We start from the raw sequence: 19,265 nt of genomic DNA on the forward strand, positions 1-19,265 counted from the left end.
AGGTTAGATGCACATATTGCTGGGGTCGTTTGACCCCAGTACTCTTTCCTGCCATGGCAGGGGGTCGGACTCGATGATCTCCTCAGGTCCCTTCCGACCCTAGAAACTATGAAGTCCTGTATCCCTACCAAGACACAATTAGGTCACTCAGTTCATCCCTCATGCATATTCAGTATATATAGTAGTGACGATAACTTGCATATTTCTCTTGGGTTAAAGGACAGAGATTTGGGTTGAAGGACAGTAAAATTCTGCAGTCACTTTAGACAAAGAACTTAGAAGTGGCCTACGCAGCCACCTCATCAGGCCTGCGGGGCTCCCTACAGGTCTAGAAATTCCATGGCAGGGGGAGTGGTGGCACTACTTCCCTGATGCCAAATCTCTGGATATGTGGGGAGCCTCGAGCCCTGTGCACTGGAACCTGCACCTGATCCCAATGCATAGGGCCAGGCAGGGATGTACTGGGCCCTATCCTGGCACAAGAGGCAAGGGGCATAAGAGGGCAGTGCTACTCTCCACCCCCACCAGACCCAATCTCAGCACACAGGGAGTGGAAAGGGATGGTGCCAGGCCCTCAGGGTCCAATCCTGGCATATAGGGTGCCAGGCCCTCAGGGTCCAATCCTGGCCCCCTCAGGATCCAATCTCAATGCAGGAAGCAGGAAGGGGTAGTGCCAAACCATCAGGGTCCAATTCTGGAGCACAGATGGGCTTGAGACACTTCTCTGACCCACAGGACCAAGAAGTTGAGCACCACTGCTTTAGACAGGCCTGCCCTTATGCTTTAACATAGAATATCGTACCTTAATATTTTGTATATATTTCCTAATCACTACTCCCCCATTTTCCAATATCCTAATAAAACTCACTTAAAAAAAATGAGACAGAGATTACCATCTGAAATACATCTGAGCCTTCATCAAAGTCCACCATAGCAAAAAAAATCTTATTGGTGAATGCACTGGAATATCGCCAGGAATTTGCCAGAATCTGGTATTCTTCATCAGCTTGCCTGTATAAACACATAAAAACAGATGAGTGTTTGCCCAAAACATCAGATGCAACTCAAACATCCTTCCAGATACAATGTTTCATTCTAAGTATACCATCTACCACACCCACTTAACTGAAGGAGGCTTTGAACTAATAAATTCTGTGTAATATTTAAGTGCACATTCATAATGTTTTTATCTGACAGAAGCACTGGATACCACAATTTTATTTAAGACATTTAAGCATGGGTTGGTCTAGCAGTATGGGTCTGGGACTACATGCATGCAAAGATTAAGCTCAAGTTTGCTTCAAATTGTGCTGAGCTGCCTAAATCCAAAGGACTGTCATGAAGTGCACAGATTATCAGAATGCAACCAGGTGTGCTCTCTTCCCCCAGTATAACTCTACACAAGAACAAAGGAATTTAACCAATTTGTCACTGAAGCCACCTTTATGGCCCCTTATACCTCTGGAGCAAGGCAGAGGGGCTGTAGTCAACTCAAGGATCTGCAATAGTATCGCTGCAAATAAATTAACTGCACTAGAGATATATGAAATGTAAACTGGCAAGACACAAAAGCAAACCTGTGAAGATTTTTTTTTTAGCTTTCATGCCCCAAAAATATATTTTAACCTCTGTTTGTCTAAAATTGTAATTAAATTTGCATGCAACACTTGCCTTTTTCACATTGCACAACTACCATTACTTCAGCAGATATCAAAGCTATAAATATAATTTTATATTATTTGCCACACAGATGTATGAGATACTTAGCTACTATAGTTTTAAGCGTAGGTACATTAGCTCTCCCATCTGCAGGCAACAGATACAATGTAATTAGGAAAAGGTACAGGTTTATCTCCTAAAGAACATAAGCAGATGAGCATACATACAGAAGAGGACATACTTAAGCTATTTAGACTTGAACTAAATCCATACTTGCATACAACACACTGACGGTGAGGCTGAAGGGCAGTAAACATCACAATCACTGAGTAGTTTCTTGGTGGTGCCTTTACAAGGCGGCGAAATTTCTCTCCATTCATTCGAATAACAGGTCTTTTGCTGGCCCACTCCATCAGCTGGTTAACTTTTTCTGATAACACCATCTAAAAAAAATAAATAAATAAAGCCAGAGAGATGCTTTAAAAACAAAGAAAGAAAAAAAAGAAAAGAAAAGGATGACATGTTAAGTTGAACCAAGTCTTTACATACTCTGAAGTGTTAAGTCTCATGGTAACATGTCAGAAAGATGAATACAGAAAATAAAGCTATATGTTATATGGTCAATGTTAATATTACTCAAGGAATACACAGATCCTCATCCATAGGTAATGATCCACAAATAGTTGGATATTTAATTTTAAACAAGTTTGCAAAGTCCTGGTACTTTCTGCTAGTCATAAAATTTTATATCACATAATTTACATAATTAATAATTTGTAATTTACCACCAGGTAAATTAAAATAAGAAATTCCCATTTTCAAGTGACCTAAATTATATATTCACTGATCTGTTTTAGTTGCTGCCACTAAGGTAAAGTCAACACTCCCTTCCTCCCTTCTTGTCCGTGAACACACCTCCCTCACCCTTCCACAAAAGGTTTATGTGTGTATATATATATGACTGTAAGGTTAGTTTAACCTTTCTTTTTAAACTGTGTTTTCATTATTACCACAGGCAGCTGAAAATGGGCACACAATTACAAATACTGTGCAGAACGTCCCAACCCCGCCCTACCAATACAATCTCTATTGTGAGTTTCAGCTCCCTTTCTATTTCCATCCCAGATCTTCTTGAATCAATACTACAGATATGGCTATCTTATCAAGGCATTAAACAGGGGCAAACATACAATGATACAGGTTTCCCCCACCAACCACCCACACTTGATATTCTGTATACCATTTTGGCTACCACGGTATACAGTTTTGAGCAACCACGGTTTTCCATGGCCGCGCATTAGCCTGATACCTGCCATTTTTCCCGTAAGCCTTTTGTCTTGCCAACCACGTTTTTGCCAGCTGCAGAAACTTTCAGGAAACCTAACTCCAGCGGTTGGTGAGGAAAACCTATACTTTTTTCCACCTGTAGCCTATACACTAGCAATGGAATATGAGCTCAGTTTCCAGCACCTGAAAGTGAACCCTGAGAAATTACGCAATCTACATCCTCTTTCTGATCCTTTTCATTCCTTCATGCAGCTGCCAGTTACTTCACACCATTCTCTGAGCAAAATGGTATGCAACTCTCAGCCACCTGCAAATCAGTAAGACCCGAGCAAAGATCACAAGGTTCTAATCAGAGTGTGGACAGGGGCTAAGAGTCATCCTGGTATGAAATAATGCATGTACAAGGTGTTCCAGCGTCGCTGTCAGTGCTCCATTCCTACAGCAGCATAAATGGAACAAGACTGTCATAACTTTAACCCGGTTCCACTCCAGGTTAAAACGACAGCCACTAAAGCTTACTGAGCACTGCTCTCAGAGCAGCCAGATGTAACACTGAAGGCAGAACAACTGGGACAAGCTCCTGGGCAGCAAATCCTTGCACCCTTTTAAAGCAGTTTTAGGCCCGCTCTATCCACAGCCCAAGAAACTGGATTGGTGACTGGCTGTCCCTGACCGGAAGGGTGGACTTATCCCCTTGTCAATGAACAGCTGGAAAAAAAGAGCTTACAACAGCACTCCCAACCAGCGCTCCTCAACCAGGGCACCCGCAGGATCCTCTTGACAACTGAGGTGTGAGGAGACAAGCAGCACAGCACAGGCCCAGGCTCTCCCTGCCTGGCCTATCCCCCACCACAAGGCTCCAGGCCCCCCGGCAGGGAGCCAAGCGCTGCCATCTATTTGTTAGAAATAGAGTATTATTAAAAATGCACAGCTTGCGTCTTGCACCTGATAAAAAAGAAACACTGCCAAGGACTTTTTTCCTTGGCCAGCCTTGCCACAGCTTCTCTTATACTAAATCACAGACTCTCCCCCAGCTTCTCCCTAGCCGTTCTCATGCAAATTACAGAAGCTGGAATTCAACTGACTGTGTGTCCTTGAAAGGGGGGGAGGTTTAAACTCTTAGTGACCTATAGTATTCTCTGAGCATGCTCAATTAGCTGATACATATTTACTTCTCCGCCCTGCATACTTAAGTAGTTAATTATAATGTACATGCGATGGATGTAGTGATGTAACCACATGTATGCTTGTATGAAACAGAAATGAGCTATAAGAGTTCCTGTTTCTGCACACATGCCCAGGAGGAAAAAAATAAATACAGCCTGCAAAAATTCCTTGGTGGATTCAGAATAATCTGAGTCTTTGACTCTGCTCTGACCCTATTTGCAAATACACCTTTTGTGCCATCTAATGTATGTGTGTCTGTGATTTTAGTGGCCTCCAAAAAACAAACCACAATTTTTTGCAACATATTCATCTGCTTGGGAAGCTGGGGGTAGCGCTGCCAGGTGAAAGGTAACTATCCTATCTGCACGATCATTTCAACCCTCAACACCACATGCAATTGATAATAGTAGAAGTGTCTAAAATAAGCCATTATTTCCAAGGCTGCTCACTGGCGCAGCATGTGCAAAACCCAAGTCACTCTCGGAGAGTCTTAACCAACTTGTGGGTTTGCTGCCAGCACTTTCTTAGGGCTGCTTCCCCCAAAAGAAAGGAAAACGTCCACTTCGATGACCAGCTCTCACTCACCACCGACTTATAGTGAGCAACTGAAAGTAAATAAGTCCTATTTGCATTTTTTTCCCCACCAAACCCGATCGATTTTTGAGCTTCCAATACGATACAGCCATAGTTAAGACCTAGCAGCACTGGCTGGGGCCTCTCGAGCAGCCTGGGAAGGTCGGGTGAGAGCCCCCGCTGGGGAGGAGCCCGCTGCTGTCCGCACAGGGGCCTCCGCGGTGCCCGGCGCTGCACAACCCGGCCCGAAGCGGGCACAGCCCGCAGCACCGCCCAACCCGGCCCGGCCCTCACCTCCTTCTTCTTCTGCCCCGCGACCCAGGGGCCTCCCCCGGCCAGCAGCAGCACCAACCACCCCAGCGCCGCCACCCGCAGCGCCGCCATGCCCGTGCCTTCCCCGGCAGCGCCGCACCGATTGGCTGAGCTCTTCGGCGAGCGCCTGCCCATTGGCCGAGTGGCGCAGCCAGCTAACTTTCTATTGGCTGAGCCCCAACAGCTCTGCTTCCTATTGGCCCAAGCGCCCCTCCGCGGCCGGCAACGAGGCAAGATACCGCCCTGTCATTGGTTAGTCGAGGAAGCGGGTGAAAGCCGGGAGATTGACAGGCCATGACGTCAGACCTTGCCTCCCTGTCGTGAAAAGGAGAGGGGCACTGCTTTTAGGGAGGCGAATGAGCCATAAAACTTTTTTTTTTTTTTTTTGGAGTTTTTTTCCCCTCTCCCGGGCACAGGAATGGGAAAATTAATTTTAAAAAAAGTTAGTGTCAGAAGTGGGATTCGAACCCACGCCTCCATACGGAGACCAGAATACCCGCCCGTTCCGGAAGGCAGCTACGCCTTGAGTCTGGCGCCTTAGACCACTCGGCCATCCTGACACTCCACTTACGAAGCCGCGGGGTGCGCCTTAGTGTCTCACTTCGCACCTGTCACGCCTCCGCGGACTTCCCCAGCCCTGCGCCGGGGCTGCCGCCTGCTCTAAACTGCTTCTGCCCGGCCTCAGCCGCTGCCTCCGCAGCACAGCGGCGCCTTTCCCGAGAGCCCTGCCCGAACACTACATTTTCCAGACTGCCCTGCGCTGTTGCGCATGCGCGGCGGGAGGCGGCTTCCGGTTGGTCGCCATTTTGTTTTTCACCGTTTGCCAAGGGCGCTGCTGCGGAATTGGGTTTTTTTTTACCGTGATGTTGCCCTGGGTCCGCGCCGCGCTGGGCCGCACTGGTGAGCGGGGCCGGGACAGGGACAGGGATACTCCTGCCGCGGGGAGAGGGGCTGTGAGGCCCGGAGGTCGCAGGGCTCATGCTGAAGGCAGCCCCGGGGGCACTGAAGCGTTTTCCCCCTGGGGCTCATCGTTGCAGCCCTTGGCTGCGTCAGGCCGCGGTGCCCGGTCTGGGGAACCCGCCTCTGAGCTCGCCCTGCCTGGCCCCGCAGCCCCAAGCCGGGCCTAGCATCGGGTCTCGGCATGCAGGTTGCTGCCCCGCTGGGTGTCGCCTCGTGTGTTGCTTTGAAAAGCAAAAACCATTAAAAACTCTTAATATGGAGAGAGGCTTCCTCTGGGTGTGACCGGTGCCGGCTGCCTGGGGTCCAGATGCGAGCAGGGCTGCATGAGGGCTGCTGTGGGGGTTCAGTGGTGTAGGGACCCCGATATGTTTCATTGGGAAGATGCAGTGTCTTCTATTAGACTGCCTACATCGTTGGGGAAACTGTTGTGAGTTTTGGGACACAAACACCCTTGCTGAGAAAGCAAAACCCCAGCAGCCTCTCCCTATGCTTGAAAGAAGGCTGTTTGTGCCCCAAAGCTTGCAGCAAACAATTTCCCCAACGATTTAGTTGGTCTAATAAAAGAGATTGCATCTTCCCAAAGAAACCTCATTTAGCATGACTGGCTTGTCTTGTGCCGGATGTGGCAGGATGACAGAAATAAATGTTATGTCTGAAAGCCCTTAGATTTCACAAGTTCTGTAGACATTAGGGCTGGAAGGGACCTCAAAGTCATCTGGTCCAGCTCAGGAAGAGCTTGACTATGTTGTTAGGGTGTATGAGGTGGCAGGTTTTTTTCATACTTGTTCAAACTGAATTTTATACCAATGTTTAAATTAATATGGTGTTTAGGGTGAAGTCAGGTTTTCTTAGAATGTTTATTATAGTGGCTTTACTGTAAAAAATAAATAATAATAATAATAATAATAATGCATCCAAACAGCTGAAATGTTTATGGAAGAATATATGGTGCTGGTAACAGTTCACTAATCCATAGCTGCTTATTCTTGCCTGCTTTCTACTTCCCTTGAAAACAGGCTAGCATTGAGGTTGGCACTGACAAGCTTGCATGCATGTTCGGTATTTCTTTGTCTCCATTCTCCTTCCCCTTCTCTTGCTAGCTCAACCTCTCTTGTTCAGTATGTATATCCTGAAGCTAATTCATGCTCCAGGATATATGACTGGAGCCATAGATAGAGAACCTGGTTTTTTGTTTGGTTTTACTGAAATAGCATGGAATTAACATTAAATTGAAATAAAACTTGTCACAGTGGCACTGAGTGAGTGCGTAAGGGGAGAGTGAACTAGGTATGACCAGGGTTTCTTCCCCCCCACCCCAACTATTCCTTTCACTAAAAGAAGGATTTCCTATTGTTATTGCCCCAAGAGCTTTTTACACAGCACAGCTGCTATGGTCTCTTCCAAAGATTTGTTTGGACCTCAAGTTTACATCTATAGTTACAAAAGAAAACATTTGCAAAACCTGCAGTCCCCAACCCCTCTTCTTGTATCTAATTCGGTATTGTCTGTCCCACAGTACTAGTACTTTAGTTGCTTCTAGTAACATTTAAATTAAAGGTAGACTTCCTTGGAGTTCATGCCTGACTAGTGATCATTCACAGTTACATGTTTTAGTAACTTAAAAAATAGTGCAGCATTGGAGAGTCTAAAAGGAGATGGCAAATGTTCATTCGTGTGGAGGATTCTTGAATTGTACTTTTTAGTGACATTTTTAAAACTATTCACCAACAAAATGGAGTTAAACTCTGATTTATTTGAATAGAAAGCATCCTTGTTTTTAGCATATCCATCTCTGATGAATGACTGGAGCTTCCTGGAGAGCTGAGTATTTTAATTTATTTGTAGATCTCTCTTTGAACCTTACATTTATTTCTCTTAGCTCGGGACATTCGGAGGATTTCAGCAAGACAGGTTCATCAGAAACACGAACCTGACTTTCATGATAAACATGGAAACATGGTGCTAATTAGCGGAACTGTATTTTGCTTTGCTGTGTGGGCTTACGTAAGTATTGTGTAACTGGGACCACTGATGGGGTCTGTTGCAACTGTAGCCCTGATCTTGCAAACTGATAAGTACTTTAAGCATTTGTCTGTGAGGTACACAATGCAAAATCAGGGTTTCGGAGCTTCCTAAAAGAAAATGACTTAAAAATCTCTTCCATTTCTAGTATTATTGTATAAATCCAGGCTTAGACTTGACATTCAAAGTAACTGTCTACTGAACACCTATTTTATTGCGACTTAGAAATCTTGGTTAGGAGGGCAACGTAATTAAATGCGAGCTAATAACACTAGTTTATTTTTATTTACTTCCATGTAAAAAAAAAAAAAGTTCTCAAATTCCTGTATTTTGATTAATTAATGGGTGGCTATATTATAAGAGAGATTTTGTTCTAATGCTGTTGTATATGCTGAACTTCTTAAATATATGGTTTGGGAAAGCAGCATGTGGTTTTAAGTTGGAGGACTATACATCTGGTTCTTACACTGTAAAATGTTACAGGTATGAGGTGGATCTTAAGAGAATTACTACATGCTTGATATGCAAATTACTCTTCTAGTATAGATATATTAATGCTATAATAAAAGAGTGAATAAAATTGTTAGGTTTGATGTCTAAAAATGTACTATTAGAAAATAAAATGACTCCACTGTACTCTCCAAGTTGTTCTCAAACAGCTGTTTGAAATCTAACTTTAAGAAAAAGCAGTTGACAAATTATGTTTATGTCACTAACTTAAAAATATGGTTTTTTTTCCTGACTTAAGGGTACACTAATTTCTTCTTGTAACTTTATCCTCTTCCAGGTGGTAGCACTAACTGGAATAGAGTGGAATGTGTCACCGGTTGGCAGAGTCACTCCAAAAGAATGGAGAGAAGACTAGCTTTTGATTTACATTGATTAAAACCCTGAACTGGTGTGAATTTTCCATTAAAATGTACTTATGTCATGCATGTAATTGCATCTGTTTACTGATTGCCATGTACCCCATGGCATTACTGGTATAATAAATGCATTAAACTCCTGTTTCGTCTAGTTTATTCCTGTCCCATATTTTATAGTAAGAAATGTTAAAGTATATTGGTTAAAAAAATACAACTTTTTAAAATGGTTTATTTCAATGAGGTCCATAAAGAAAACCATGCATAAATAAATGTTCTAAAACATGTTTTTCATGGATCCTGTTAAAAATAGACATTTATGGATCCAATGCAGGGAGATCTGCCTTGGTATTGTGCCCACTCCTTAACTGAAATTGGAGTGTTAGACTTTACCATATAAAATGCAGTGCATACTATTTGTATTTCTCTTGTTCATGAAGGGGGGGTGGTCTTTCCATTTCCTATCAGTAGTTTCTAAGCTGGGGTTGTTACTCCAACAGCAGTTCTCTTGGAAGAGTTGGACTTGCACTAAAAGTAGGCTTGCATAATTGAAAAGATTAGGAAGTGCTGTTTTATGCCATTTTACTTGCACAGCAGTCTTGAAGGCTTCAAGGGACATTGGTCACTTAATTATTGGTGCTAGGAATATAGGTACCCTATTTCAGTTTTCTGCTTAGAGGGGCTTGATTATAGCATCCTAATCTGCTTTTCCCACTTTGTCCCTCTTCCTGATAATGACTTTCAGTGTTTATTCAGTAAAATATACTGGTGTTAATTCTGCAGTTGGTAAATGTCTCTTTAGTAACCAGCATAAAAAATAAGTCAAGCAGTTCTCTTTGGTAAAAGATGTGCTGTGTTATGGAGCATTATTTGAAAACAGACAACTTTCTCTGTCTCCAGAGTTCTAAAAATGCAAAAGCATCATACAGAACAGTGATAGTAACTAACGGTGCAACAAACAGGTCTTAGCTTCCTGGCTTTCAGTAGTTAGCACTATAGGGCCTCTAGGCTCCATAGTAAGGCCTTCTGATGTGCCAAATCTTACTGTACACCAGCCTCTAGAATAAATCTGTTGCTATTTTGTATCACCTATGCTTTTAAAAGCTTGTGATGACTGGATAGTCTAATGTAGTTTTTGTCCAAGTACACTGAACCATATGTGACATCCTACTGCACAAAGGCATGTTGTGTAATCTAGGTGATGCTTGGGTCCTTGGGTGATGCTGCAGATGGGATTGCACAAGTTGACTGCAGTGCGCTTTTTATTTTGCAGCTGTGTATAGGTGGGTGATGAAGACCTCTACTGGGTATTCCCCTCCTGCTGTCAAAATGATGGGGATGAATTTACAAGCAACTATGTTTAAGTGATGCTGTAACCTGTATCCTCAAAAACATTTTGTACAGCAAAGATCTGAGACCGTTCTAGAAGGCAGGACAGCACCATGATATGTGCCAAAATTGTATGGAGTCACTCGATATCAATGTAGGAAGCTGGGAGGAGTGAGCAGAACCTTATCCAGGCTGGGGGGAAGTTCTGGTGTTCATAGGGTGCAGCTTTGAGCCAGAGCAGCACACTAAAGTTAAAGTGACACGTGGATGCAACACACTCTAACACGCTGAGCTGCTCACGAACAGGGCTCGTCAGCGACAAGGGATTTATCAGGCACCTGACTAGATTTCTTACGCACGCACCCTGCACCAGCAGGTGGCTGCCTGCTCCGGCCCTTCACGAGTCAGGCCGCGCTCGCATCCTGTTTGTCCCTCAGGTCCCGGCGTAAAAAAAAGATCCTGCGACCTCCCACCCTGTCGTCTGTGCCCAGCTCCGCTTCCTCTGCCCGGTAGGGAAATACTTCGGGGACAACAATCGCGCCCCAGCCCCGACGACAGCGACAGGGAAAACGCCAGGATCATGTGAACGCCTACCCGTCACGTGGGTTCGGGTCACGTGACGCGAGGAGGGCGGCTCCCGAGGGGGTCACGTGGTTGTGGCCCGGCGGCGTAGCAACGGGGGTGGGGCCTGGGCCGCCCCGGGCCGTGTTATGAGGAGGTGGCAGCGACGGCCCCGGGCGCACGGTGGTGGCGCGGGTGAGTGCGGGTGCGCCCCGGAGCGCGGGGGTGGGGCGCGCGCTCAGCCCCTGCAGCCGGGGGTCTGGCAGAGCCAGGGGGAAGCATGGGGGAGGCCGAGCGGGGTGGGGAGGATGCTGGGTGCTCTGCGCGCAGGGGCTGGGCTGAGCGTGGACGAGGGTAGTAATATTAGCAGGGCCCCGTGCGGGGGTGCCCTGGGAGGTCCTCATGCTGGGACGTGGGGGCAGCAGGATGAGCTGTCAGTTCCTCTTCCAGCAGCTGGTGCTGGGGGGAGCGTCCTTCACCCTGGGGGAAGAGCAACCTCAAGAGAAAATATGGGTGATGTTGAGATGCCTGCCTGTTGGAGGGGGCCTCAGAGCCGAAGGTCCCTTTTAACGCTTGCATCTGGTAGCTGGATGCCAGAGTGACTGGGCACTTCTCGCACGGACAGATGGGCTGAACGATTACGGGGAAACTCGCTTAACAGGAACAGTCACGGTATAAACTCCACTTCCCCAGGACATCTCTGATAACAAGTGGTAGTTGGTGCCGAGCCAGGCGATGCTGCCGAAAAGATGGCTTAAATCTTATACATCTCAGTTGATTTCAAAACTTTTTACTTAAGAGATTGCTAGTCTTATCCTCGTTTTAAAGAGGGGGAAACCAGACATAGGTAGGCTTGCCAGTCCTCCAGGATTGCCCTGGCGTCTCCAGGAATTGGGTATAAATCTCTAGGAAATTGCTGAGAGTCACCCAGAAGATAAATGATAGGGTATTCATTAAAATAAACATTAAATATTGGATCCGATTTATACAGTAGTCCAGCGGGTTTTTAAAATGTAATAGTCATGTGCATTTACCTTCCTGATGTCAAGTCATTGATGTCATTATATCATGTAATGAAGCCTCCCAGAATAGATTCAAACAGACGTGGCATCCCTAGACATAGGCCAGGTTCTTTATTTTTATTTTGCACTTGTGCATTTTGCTTCAAGCAGAAACCCAGAGAACTGTTCTGGTATAAGGTTTGCTGACAGACACAAGGATCAGTTCCTTCTTAAAATATAATACTATACATTGATTTATTCATAGATCAACAGATGAAGAGCTTGCATTTGTTATGAACCCCTTACTATTAACTAAACACACAAAAAATCTTGTCAAAAGAAGGATTTGAATGCCACATGACACTAAGTCATGTTGTTCAATGACTTGTCCTCTGAATGAGGACAGTCACTTCATCGGAACAGCAGGGTTCCCACCGGAACATCCTAGTACTTGACTGTAGCATGGCTATGCTGTGTGCACAGTTAAGATCTCAGCATTTCCATAATAAACATTTCTTACAAATTTGCTGAGCAGGGACATAATTTTATGACATCTAGAGCCAGACACAGTGCAATAGGAACAGAATATGACCTACTTGTATCCCTTTGGTTATCTGTGGAGGGGGGATGTAGTCTGACTTCTGCCCAATTCAAGCAAATAGCTTTTCTTAAACTTGAAGGGCCCATATCTCTAGCCAGATGAAGGCACAATATATGTGTGTGAATGCTTCAACGCCTGTCCTTAGTTTGCCAGTGATCCTCATTTCTGAACTGCAACAAGTTATGATGTCCATCTCAACATAACAGGTGCCTTTGTGCTACATCAGTCTAACGATAGTAGTGAAAGTCAGGATGAGACCTCCCCCCTCTCCAAATTCACTTAATCAAATTTTAATATCAGCCCTCTAGTATAGAAAGAGTACTGACATACTGAGCAGGAAATATCTGCCAGATAATCAGTCTATTATACAAAATACGAAAGGATTAACCTCAGTCACATGGACCATCTTCTTTCCTCTTGGCTGAGAGGCATCTATCTCTAAGAGGGATATTTCTTCACTGAACTGAAGTCAAAGGAAGTTGAAAGTATTTAATACTTGACAACTATGGGACCAAAATGGACTACTTGCTTGTTTTTTCTTGGGTCTCTCCAGTAGGGTGGCTTAATTTGCACAAGAGTCTTGCAATCCAAGCTCTGCGTTTTTTTTTTTAGTCTTAACACCATATTGTAAAAGCCACACACCACATGTTTTACTTTCATTTATAGCCTCAGTTTAGGATATTTAGGTAACTTGTTAACAAAAAAAATCAGTGAATAAATATCCATTAGTGTCCATATACACATTGATTTTTATTTTTATTATTATTATTATGTAGATTTATTAGATGCTACCAGGCTGAATTTGGGCTAGGTTTGTTATTTCAAAATAAAAAAATACTAAACCTAAGAGCAGCCGAAATATTTCTATGAAGTTGAAAATAGAAATCAAGTGGAAATGTATTTTCTAATATTTCCAAGCATATGTTATGTCACTCAGCTGATGCGGAACTTAACCAACAAAAAGGTTCAGTATCAAACTGGGTGAAAAACAGGAAGTAAAAAAATAAAATGTGAATAGTGATTGTACCATTCAATAAGTGAATGGTATACAATTCATCAATACTGTCTAATTGTAGTACATTTAACAATCATTACAAAGGTTTTTAATTTCATAGGTCAGCTAGTTGTGCCACGTGGCAAAGGCACAAATACTTTGCATACAGTTCTGGCAAGCATTTGCATACTTTTACTGTGTACAGGATTGTAAATGGGCTATTTATTACATTTTCTAGAGCTGTAACACGGTAAGCCATTCCTCCTTAGTCTGTAATACCTGTCCTCTATCTGTGCGCTGGGAAATTACATACAACTCTCATTAACCAGAATGGTCATAGCTCACATAGATCTTTCATGCAGTCACTGGAGAATAGACGTGTACGTTTAAACCCAATTGCATCCTTTTTTTTGTTTATTAATTGACAGATGCTACCTCCTCTGAAAATTTGGGAAGTTCCAGAAGACTGGCGCCCAGTTTAATTTTGCAAGAATATATTCTAATCAGTGTGTGTGTGTGTAGATTTGCATAAAAAGTCTGTGTGTGTATTTGCACTGTTGCAAAATATGCAAAATAACTCATGTGGTTGACAGAACTTGGATATATTTAATGGAAACTGGATTTTCATCAAGGTAGTATTGCTGGAAGTGTGTATGACATTCGTTTTGGACAAACTTGTTTAATGAAGTTGGATAAGAAATAACTTTATATTAGTGCAAAGATAATATTAGTAAGACTAGCTGAGAACCTATGGTCTGGGTGTGATCAGGGAATGATAATTAGTTGCACATAGAAGAGAGAGAGAGCACTTTTTTGCAAGTGTTGAACAGGTCAGAATAAAGCTAATGTAACTTATGATTTACTATTCTTCTTTTGTGTTTTATTAATGCCTACATAATATACTGCACATTGTTCTTGTTAGTATTTTAAAGCTAATCTAAAAATAAGGGGTTCCCTATATACTTAGTGTTTGAAATGCCATCTATTTTTAATGTTACTGATGTGCTTATTGGTACAGATACTAGTCATAGTCTCCAAAAATCTCCAGCTGGAATTGTGTGTGGTATTTGCTAAGAGGATGGAAGGATTTGCTATGAATTTTCTTCTTGTCTTACTAACATATTGTTTGGACTCAAGTAAAATATTTTCCATTCATCCTTTCTAGCACCCACCTCAAAAAATAAGAACTAAACTCCTGAAAGCGATTTCCTACATCCATCTGGTGTGGGCAAGTCTTGATAAAGTTCTAAGCAATGCAGAATAGACTCATCTGAGGGTCTCAAAGCTATCTTAAATGTGCTCAGGGTACAGTGATTTTTCCCGCCCTCCCTCCAATGGTTAAGTCTAGTTATGCTTCCGTATACAAGAGAAATACATGTAATCATTTGTTACTGAAGACAACAAAGTTCCATTAAATTACTCTTACTGGTAAGAGCTTGGTGTAATCTTTTTCCCCAAGTCGCCTCATTTCTTTAGCTTTTCACTGTTGAAAATAATAGATTAAAACATGATCAGCACCCTGGTCCTAGCAAGACATGTACTTTTCACCAGCCTAGTAACATAGCTTGTATGCCATATTTTTCTATTCAGCACTGCCCATTTTTTATCTTTGTGATATAGTTCCTAATGCATCTTTGGTGTTCCTAGGATATAAATAATAAATATGAAGGAGGAATTGCCAAGCTGGACATTCAGATTTGAAACAGGTAATGCTCTAGTCTAGCAGTTAGAATAAGGATCAAAGAGTTAAATCTTATAGAATCTGTTTCCACACACGTGTGACTAGTTGAGTCTGACAGCCTTTTTATCAGCTTCAGTAGCTGTAAGCTGAAAATATTGACCTTCTTGACAGGCATCAGAATAAGACAGTGGCTCCAGAGACTGGCATCAAGGCTTGCTCTGTCCTTGCACGCCCTACTGTAATTAGGATCCTGGTCTTTCAGGCTGGTGAGTCGAGGTCACTAGGCATGATGTTGATCACACAATTCTTGTGTGCTGTTGGCTACAGAAACTGGTGTGTTTGCCACATGGCTTTTTCATTTTAAAGTGAGGAAGCAATTAATGTCTCTACAGCACGTTAAAAAAATGTATCCTTTTTCACAGGGAGAACTGCTTTTGAGAAGTATAGGTTTATTTTGTTCAGGTTTCCTTGTCTACTTTCTGCAGGTACCTTTTTAGTTTCCTGAAGAAAACGAAACATTTTTTAATCTATCATGGAGACTCCAGCAGACCAAATGATTAAGCCTAAAACTTTACCTACAGATCTTTTTTTCCTTAAAAATATTTCAGTCTGGTAGAGAATATCTAGATATTTATTGTATATCAGCTGTTCTGTCAGTGAGAGCTGTTCTCCGTGCAGGAGTACAGTATTTCAAGTATAATTGATAGTGTTGATATACAAACAAGGAAATAACATTGTTCTCTGTTCTGTAAGGATGGGTAGAAGAATAATAGAAAAGGCTAAAACTGGCTCAAAGGGACTTTCTAAGGGTATTAAGTGGTAAATAGTATAATAGGGGGAGTATAATATAATGGTATTGAGTTTTTACACAGCTCATTCAAGGCTAAGCTTGTGTATGAGATGGTGACTTTGTCCTAGTATTTCAGCAATGGGTTGAAAATCTTTTGGTTTCTTGTATCCTTCTACAAGTGTGCGTTAAATTCATTGAGGCAGTGGCCTGCCTTGAACTGAGTTGTCCTAAACTCTTTTGTTGGGTAGGGAAGATCATCCTGTTCTTTTGTTGGGTAGGGAAGATCTACAAATTATAGATATAGCAATATCTTAACTTCAAGCCCAACCCTTATTCCCTTCTAAAACAACATGTACCTTAATAAATGCATATATAAGTAAAGTGCAAGTCGTTAATAATCTTAAACTACAAGTTATTTATTAGATGCTGTACCTATTGGTAATAGTCAGTCGAGCTCCTTGGCTTTAGTGTATAAATACACATGCACATATTGATTTGTAAATTAAACTTCAGTCAGTTTCTTCTTCTGTCATCACCAGGAACTGCCTAGCCATGGTGGAGCATGTGCAAGCGGCACATCTTGGGGGTGCCAGGAGGTGGGGGGGAGGCAACTTTGCCCCCCCCCCCCCAAGAAGAGCCCAATGCTGGCGCCAGCCCACAGTGGCAGCCCATCTTTGCCCCAGGTGCAGATCCAGGGGGCATTGGTGACACACGGAGGGTGCACATGCACCCCCTGGAAACACCAGCTGCGAAACTGGAAGTGCTGGTAGAAGTGGATACTCAGTTTTGCTGCTGGTGATTTTCGGGCTCAGCGATTGGCCGTTAGGGGACCCCCCCCCCCCACCCCGGTCAGTGATCTGGTGCCCCGGATCACCCCGGTCAGTGATCTGGTGTATGCAGTGACGGAAGCTGCCCCACCCAGCTGGGCAGCCCCTGCCCCAGTCCCACTCTGTCCTTCACTGTGGGGACCTTGAGCTGCACCCCCCACACCCCTTCCCCACAACAGACTTATCAGCTGGATGCTGCTCTCCAAGGTGCCAGGCTGCATATGGGCAATGTGATCAGTATCAGCTGATATGGCTTGTTAATAATCAGCCATTGGTATCGGCCCAAAAAAATCTTTATCAGTGCACTAGTTCTGAATATAAGACTGCACTATAGCTTTGTCCATTATTATTTTCATACACGAAATAATGCTGTAGCCAGCAATTAAGAAGGGAAGTTACTGTCCAGATTTATTCCATCACCAGATAGCAGTGGTGTGGAATTTAAGATGGCAAGAAGCTTGGGTTTACGTATTCTGCTTTCTGTGCCACTGTTTGAAGGAAACATGTCCTTCCTACAATGGAGTTGGTTAGAGATTCATGACATGCTACCAGTATCATCTGTGTACAAAGAGTACTTTTTATAGAATTGTTTAAGAGAGCAGTGGTCCCTTTTGTCATGGAGTTAATGTTTATTTTGATTGTTTTCACTAATTTGAGATTACCAATACTGTAGGTGAGTGCTGCTGTGTTTGAATGTACACTATACTAATGCAAAATACAACCATACCACATAAAATGTCAGAGAAGCTATGAAGACCAGATAGATGAGACTTGTTGTTTGTTGTAACAGTGTTTACTTAGATGAGTTAAACGTTTCAGGATGTTCTTTTAAATAAGCCTTTTACTTTTTAGTGAAGTCAGTAGATTATCTCACTGTATGCGCATCTAGGGAAGATGCAAGTGGCACAGTTGCATAAACTGATAAGACTTATCCAAACAATACAGAGAGCTGTATTCATGGCAAGATTTGGACATTTCACTTCTTTGTACAGGTTAGGGTAAAAACACAAGAATCATCTTCCTCAGAGGACTATTAGCATTAAATTGTTAATATTTTTTCCTTGTTTGTGCTAGCTAGTAACGAGTAATTGGAATTCTACATGCTGTGTAGTTAAGAGCTTCTGGTCATTTAATGCTGACTCTGTAAAGAAGTTGTGACAAAGAAGCCTTTTAGCTTCATGTAGATGTTTTTATTGGGCAGCATGTAGAACTGGTATAGTCTATAGAATATTATGACTAGGCCCTCAGTGTGTGTTGAGTTGAGATTGTTGTCTTGACTGTCACAGAGAAGAGGATGGTGTTGCACGCTATTCTTTCCATATCCTTCCTGTTCTAATAAGGAGATAAGTACCACAAACACTGTTTCAATTTCAGGACATCCCAAGTTGCTATGAAGAAACTGTTATTGAGTTTTCTCCCTCTCTGGTCCCTGTACAAGAAATGGAGACTAAGCTGTTAATGGCTGAAGCTATGCAGGACCGTTAGCAGCTGCTCGGGTTGTTTTGTTCTTTAGCATGACTTTATGTCAGGGATCACCAACCTACATCTTGTGGGCTGGATCTGGCCTGCAAAGTACTTTGATTCAGTCCTGTGCTTGGCAACATGTGGGATCAGCAGCGTGCAGCTCAGCTTGGTACCTCCCCCTTCTCTACCATATGAAGTATTACTGATCCCTTCTGCAGCCCTCCCTGCTGCTGTCTTGGTCCTTGTGCCCCTGAGTTTACCTCTTTCCACTGCCATTAGGGATGGTGGTGCTTGGTAGGGGCAGCAGCTGGCAGACTGGGTACTATGAAGTGGAGTGCTGCAGTGCTTGGGGGGTGGGGATCAGCCCCGCATGGTTGCTGACCCCTGCCCTTGCTGTCAGAATAATCAGAATCACTCTCAGAACTGGCAGCCTTGTCTGTCTCCCGTAATCTGAACTGTGCTGAGAAACAGACTCCATAGTCAGGAAGCTTGTCTTCGCTGATAAAGGAATCAGAGCTTAACAGGGTACAGTATAGCTGAAGGATGTCTTCATGAATGAGAGAGCAAATTACTTGTCCTGATTTGTCTGTCAGGTAAGATAAGAGGGCTGATAAAAAGAATTACCTTCAGAGATGAGGCTTTTCTTTCCTGTTTCTTACATAAGTTTGATGTCACATCAAGATCCCCTCAGGTTGGTTTGAATACTCAGCCTATGAGAATTGCCACACTTTCTCTAAATCAGTGGTGCTTACTTTTCTCCAGCAATGGGGATGGGCAGTGCCTTCTCCATCCACAGGCCAGATGCAGATGGGGTTCTAATCTGGTGCCTGGGGTGGGTGCAGGGTGTCACTATTTGGCTAAAGTGGGGGTGGGGGGCAGCCCAGCCCCAACCTGGCCCTGTATGGGGAGAAGGGGGCATTACCAGGCCCTAACAGTCCCATGGGGGAAGTAGGGATGTGAAAGGTTAAATGATAAATCATTTAACTGATAATCCTAGTGACAGCTGGTTAGTTTACTGGTTATTGTTTAGTTTGGGGCAGGTGCAGTCTGGCAAAGAAGGCGGTGGGGGGGGCGGGAAGGGAAGCCACATAATCCCGGGTAAGCTCTTTGAAAAAATTATCCTGGCACACATCCAGGAGGGCCTTGCGGGGGAATGCATGCTCAGGGGCAACCC

The 19,265-nt window shown here is 43.5% G+C and overlaps 3 protein-coding genes and 1 non-coding gene across 7 annotated transcripts in view; 2 read left to right on the forward strand and 2 right to left on the reverse strand.

Moving 5' to 3' along the window:
* MAGT1 (magnesium transporter 1) overlaps window positions 1-5,094 on the reverse strand; it is a 20,967-nt gene extending 15,873 nt beyond the window's left edge. The window contains exons 1-3 of the mRNA XM_019540378.1: window positions 4,981-5,094; window positions 1,933-2,102; window positions 894-1,011 (exon numbers count right to left, since the gene is read on the reverse strand). Coding sequence (XP_019395923.1) covers window positions 894-1,011; window positions 1,933-2,102; window positions 4,981-5,070 — 378 coding nt within the window. The 5' untranslated portion in view covers window positions 5,071-5,094. The remainder of the gene's footprint in view (window positions 1-893; window positions 1,012-1,932; window positions 2,103-4,980) is intronic.
* A 351-nt stretch (window positions 5,095-5,445) lies between these two features.
* TRNAL-CAA lies at window positions 5,446-5,558 on the reverse strand. Its single transcript has 2 exons — window positions 5,521-5,558; window positions 5,446-5,491 (listed from the first exon to the last, which is right to left on the reverse strand). It is a non-coding gene; the product is annotated as a tRNA-Leu (tRNA).
* A 220-nt stretch (window positions 5,559-5,778) lies between these two features.
* Window positions 5,779-8,997, forward strand: LOC109313699 (cytochrome c oxidase subunit 7B, mitochondrial). The gene is made up of 3 exons (XM_019540379.1): window positions 5,779-5,898; window positions 7,838-7,962; window positions 8,768-8,997. The coding sequence occupies exons 1-3, from the start codon at window positions 5,862-5,864 to the stop codon at window positions 8,843-8,845; spliced, it is 240 nt and encodes a 79-aa protein (XP_019395924.1). The 5' UTR covers window positions 5,779-5,861; the 3' UTR covers window positions 8,846-8,997.
* Window positions 8,998-10,909: 1,912 nt separating this feature from the next.
* ATP7A (ATPase copper transporting alpha) overlaps window positions 10,910-19,265 on the forward strand; it is a 59,621-nt gene continuing 51,265 nt past the window's right edge. For 2 of the 4 annotated variants that reach the window (XM_019540380.1, XM_019540384.1), the window contains exon 1: window positions 13,758-13,815. The gene's annotated coding sequence lies outside the window, so the exon portion shown is untranslated. Of the gene's footprint in view, window positions 10,929-13,757; window positions 13,816-15,173; window positions 15,277-19,265 lie in introns of those variants that run through there. The other 2 variants (XM_019540382.1, XM_019540381.1) reach the window with 2 other exon arrangements.

Source organism: Crocodylus porosus, unplaced genomic scaffold, assembly GCF_001723895.1.
Source record: "Crocodylus porosus isolate Cpor-Errol unplaced genomic scaffold, CroPor_comp1, whole genome shotgun sequence".
Taxonomy (NCBI): domain Eukaryota; kingdom Metazoa; phylum Chordata; order Crocodylia; family Crocodylidae; genus Crocodylus; species Crocodylus porosus.